General features: G+C 30.4%; 1 protein-coding gene across 4 annotated transcripts in view; it reads right to left on the bottom strand.

The window, feature by feature from the left end:
- The window catches only part of LOC106467380 (histone acetyltransferase KAT7-like), an 88,440-nt gene that overhangs the window by 73,609 nt on the left and 9,622 nt on the right, over positions 1-5,209 (bottom strand). For all 4 annotated transcript variants that reach the window (XM_013927732.2, XM_022395558.1, XM_022395560.1 and 1 more), the window contains exons 2-4: positions 5,011-5,049; positions 3,317-3,419; positions 1,038-1,120 (exon numbers count right to left, since the gene is read on the bottom strand). In XM_013927732.2, the coding sequence (XP_013783186.1) occupies positions 1,038-1,120; positions 3,317-3,419; positions 5,011-5,025 (201 nt within the window). In that variant the 5' untranslated portion in view covers positions 5,026-5,049. The remainder of the gene's footprint in view (positions 1-1,037; positions 1,121-3,316; positions 3,420-5,010; positions 5,050-5,209) is intronic.

The raw sequence follows: 5,209 nt of genomic DNA, 5'->3' as shown, positions 1-5,209 counted from the left end.
TTTTATGCTTCTGCTATCACCTTTTTATGTTTAGCTTTCAACTGAGATACGAACGATTTCACTTGCGATTCTGTAGGGAAGGTTGAAGCATTACGAAAGACAGCAGTAGGATGAGCAGACAGCAACACTATGAAAGCAGCTACAGGCATAATATTGTACTCAGCTTACTGCACAATATCTACCAAGGTGGTTCTAAATGGTTCCTGAATTTCTCTGCATGCCATTTGGAGACTTCCATGCTTTTCGTGCTTGGCCATTAAGCTCACGATGAGCTGATTTATTTCAGTCATCTTACCACTTCAAATCACTTTTTGCAGCCCCAATGCTAAAAGAGTGTGGAAAATGACTTCTCTTTAGCAAATAAAAATGTCCAAAAAATTTCAGTTCAAATTAAGAAAAACCAGACTGTTTTTTTTTAAACAAAAATGTCCCCCACTGGCTTGTGAGGGGCCTGTTATATTACCTTATACAATTCAGAACTTAAAACTTATATAATATTAAATCTTGACTTATTAAGTACATTTTTAAGCCAAGTTTATTTGTATACCTTGATAATAAAGTAGTTTAATTAAATTTTGAATGTAACTCTCTAAAAAGTCATGACATGCTCACTTTGACCTGCTGATAGCGAGAAGGTTAGCTGCTTTTAAAATAAAAGAACAAAAACAAAACAGGATTATGAAATAAAACGAAACGGTGGATTATGACATTAAAAACTGGAAATATTCTGCTAAAATTGGAGATGTTGGTATCTGAAAATGCTACAAAGAAAATATTCAATAGAGAACTTAAGAGTGATGTTTCAGGATTAACATTCTCAACAGAGAAAATCACATATAAAAAGTTAAAAGATAATCTTCAGTAAATGGAAATAAAGTTCAAAATACAAATAACAAAAGCCATCCTTGTATCTGCCCTTTTTTTTATATAAGAAAATTTTATGTATTATTTCAAACTAGAGGACAAAAAATGTACACTTGAGATAGATACTGTACATACAGAATGAAGTACTTAAATAATCACTCCAAGAAACATACCAGGTTACCACCATTTTTGCAAACCTCACATGGCTTTGTCTTCTTTACAGGACTATTTGCTTCTCTGCCATCTTCAAGTACTTCTGTTATTACAAATGCAAAAACGACGTTAAGTTTATTGCCATAAATACTTTTATTATGTATTCATACAAAATTAAATATAAACATTTAGCTCAGCTGCTACAGCACTCGCCTGGCACATGAGAGGTCCCATTTCAATCCTGCTCAAGGATAATGTAAAAATTGAATTTTATCATAGAAGTTCTTTACCTCTCATAAAGAAGGCCCATCCTCAAGTTTTAACTCAGAATCATTGGATAACCACTAGCTAGAGGCCAATTATTCTTATGGTAATCTAATTTTTGCATCTTCCCAAGACCTCTAGCACACCAGGAAAAATGCTTTAATACCTGAACTAAAGGTTTAACCCATGAGCAATTACTAGTATTGTACTTTTTTTTTAACAATGCTGTTAGATATAAATGACTGTTTCAGTTTAACTTTAATGCGAGCATTATGATTTAGATAATTTATGTAGCATGGATGTCATAGTTATTATTAGAAGCAATATTTAATGGCAAGTGTGTTTACATAACTGTTTATAAATCATTCATTGTGTGGTTCAATTGTTATGAATTAGCAACCGGTTACAATAGTGAGATTATTGCATCATGTTGCTAGAATTTTCTGAGTATCTCGGTTTAAATGAGTATTACTGCATCAGAATATCTAGTATTGTGTGGGATGTGCTAAACTTATGTCAGGTGATAACTATGCATAAAAAATTATTAATTAGTTCTAAACTGCATAATTATGTGTTTAGCAATAAAGAGTGTATAGTGGCAATTTTTAAAGTGAAATCATTACAGACTATATTGTAATAAAAGAGTAGAGAAGAATTATTTGTCTTGTCAATTGTGTTCTAAAATAATTGAACCAGCCCGTGTGGACTTGGACAAAAAAAAAAAGAGACAATTATTTAAACCTTTGGATGCAACTGTGATAACCAACAGTGTAACAAACATTTGTATATACACTCGATTTTGTTTTTAATACAAGCAGACTGTGTTGCAGTTTGTTAGTTGAAATTTATCAACAAGTTCACAGACACCTACTGTAAAGAATCCGGCCTTACAAAAGCTGACAAGTGCAAACTATAACATGATTATTACTGACACAATACTACAGATAAATGTTTAAGGTAACAGTTAATAGTATTTACTGATATTCAGTATTCTAATTTATTTTCTAACAAACAATTAAACACAAGCAGAAGTCCTGATATACTACATAAAACAGAACATGTTATGTACACTATATGTGACAATAAAATAAACTGTTTCATGGAGATACAAAAATACAGCTACGTGCATCTTTCATACATTAGAAAGTACTATCTCAAGACAATTTTATTTAACTAAAAATCTACAAAAGATAACTTTCTCTCACCAAGAGAAAAACATAACAAACCAGCATAAATTTAATTAAGAAGAAACTTAAATTTTATCATATCAGATATTTCAACAAAATACTTCTCATATATCTAAAATGTAGTACTGATATTTAGCAGTACATTTTTATGAAGTAAAAAAAACTTGTCTTTTTTTTTTAGAAGCAATTACAGTATGTAAAATAAGTAAATCTAATATCACTGTTGGCATTTGATGACATTTAGAGATTACATATATTTATTTTTTATTGGTCCATTAAGAATATTCTTCTTGCATGGCATGTTCTTAAAAGTAAGCTTTATGAAATACCTATGCCACTACTAATGTTATCTTGATGCATCCATTGTTAAAAAATCAAGCATCATTGTATGTATTATTTACTTAAGAAATACATTAAATAACAAGCCTGTATTATTTTTAATTCCCAAGCACTTAGAAGTTAAACAAGAAAACTGACACAACTATTTTTAGAAAGTGATTTAATTTGAGTTGTATATGTATGCTAATTCTTCTTAAGCTTTATATTTACTATTTATGTTACATTTATATCAACTAACACTTTTAACTTCAACTCCATGTTGAACCCTATCAAGCCTAATGTTATTTACTCAATATACTGTGCTAGCTTCCTAACATAAGTGTATATATAAATTTACTTGCTGGGTTGATAAAAAATGACTCACATTATTTAAATTTTCTATTTACACATTTTCAGATATAGAAAATTTACTGCTAAATATTTTTCAATAATAATAAAATCTTGTAATAAAAAAATATCAATTTGTAATAAACCCATGTATCTTGTGAACTTTATCTTGCTTTCTGTACCTGGTCGTACTCGACAGCTTCTTGTCTGTCTCCGAGACTGTACTGCATCAGCCGAGCTAACACTTCCTTCAGAGCTGTTTTCAGAACTTGTGCTTTTTACACGCTAAGAACAAAAATATCCTGTTATAGGAAGTTATAACTATTGTACTAACAAAAATTTCTGTGAAACAATATGCTCTTAACAGACTAATGCCTACCTACAATAGTGCATTTGTTCTCAAGGCAAACAATCTCTGAATTTCACAATAGCTTAGTAACTTATATATATTCCATGAAAACTGAAACAAAACCAATATAACATATATTTTGATACATCTGAAAGCAGAAAATGTTAATATTAATGTATTTTGAACTGCCACATACTTTAGAACATTTTGTATGATTCCTCAATTAGAATTATTCCTTTAGTTTCATTTGTTACTTAATCTAATACAAAATTAACTTCAAATAGTGATTTTTCTACATTTAAAAGCCACTCAGAAAAGCTGTTCTTTCAGCAGCTATTTTTTCCTGTGAATTTTTATTTAAAATCATTTGTCTGTTCAAGATAAGGAGACAATATATGTAAAGTGCAACATCACTTTGTAAACTTGGATCTCCTCTTGCACATAACCAGTAGTTCTGTAGGAATGTTATGTAAATCTCAAAAAGAGCATTAAAAAAATGTAAAGGATGCTACATTTTGAGTGACCTCTGTTACCTATCTTCAGATGAATGAGATCCACGTTCTCAATAGGCTATTGCAATCCTTATTTTAAATCTCTTCATTATTATTATGCAAAGGTTTCAATCCACAAGCCACTAGATAGACCTCCTTTAGAGTATTGTATACAGTTTTGGTCTACTTATCTTAGGAAGAACACCAAGTTGTTGAAGAGGATTCAAGGGGGGGGGGGGTTTACTAGTATTTTTCCAAGGATAAATGAGTTGTCAGATGAAGATAGGAAGAAATCTCTTAGCTTGTCCTCTCTTGAAAAAAAGAAGGGTCAGGGGTGATCTAATTATTCAATTTTTTTTATAGAATTGATAAGATTCAGGCATCAGATTTATTTTGTTTGTGTGTTGAATTCTGAAAGCAAAGGGACAAAAGGTCATAAATTTAAGATCTAGAAAGGTTAGATAGATTTTCTGTTGAAGCAGTTTTATTTCTTCAATAGTGTGATAAATACATGGAAGAAATTTCCATCTAGAGTGGTAGAAATTGCAACATTACAAGTACTGAAGAAAAGGGTTAATGACTGTGTGAAGAATCAAGGCTGGACATAGTGATTAGTTTTCTTTTTGTTGAAAAAGGTTACAAATCAGGGCATCCTTGATGGGCCAAAAAAGGTGTTTGAGGTCCAATAATTTATTTTATCATAATTATTTACATGTTTTATTTCTCTTTTGGTTGTTCTGTACACATACTAGTACAGTATATATCAAAACAATGAAACTTGGTAACTCTTTCAAAATAACAGTGAAATGTTTAATAGCATTAAGTACAGTGCTTAGAACCAAAACCATGAGAAGCTTGCTTATTGTTTAATAACTTACTTGTAGTGGAAATTCATCAATTACATTTTACATATATCTATATACTGCTATTTATATTATATTTTTTACTTACACTATATGAAAAAAGTTTTTCTAAATTTTATTTAATCAATCTAAGTGTGCAACAGGGAGAAACAACACATACTATGAAAACTTACCCGTCTTTTAGGCATCTTGTGTTAAGTTCATGTGCTCTCCTACAAATAATTAGAAAAACTGTATAGGTATATAGTCATCATCATCATAGACAGCAGTACATCGATAATTCTACCGATGCTTAGCTGCCACACAATCATGAATTATTATTACAAGAAAATGGGGACAAAAGTGGGATCTAACATGCCATGAATATGGAAA

This window comes from Limulus polyphemus, unplaced genomic scaffold, assembly GCF_000517525.1.
Source record: "Limulus polyphemus unplaced genomic scaffold, Limulus_polyphemus-2.1.2 Scaffold2593, whole genome shotgun sequence".
Taxonomy (NCBI): domain Eukaryota; kingdom Metazoa; phylum Arthropoda; class Merostomata; order Xiphosura; family Limulidae; genus Limulus; species Limulus polyphemus.
Note: the sequence above shows the minus strand (reverse complement) of the source record. Positions and strands in the feature narration are given on the sequence as shown.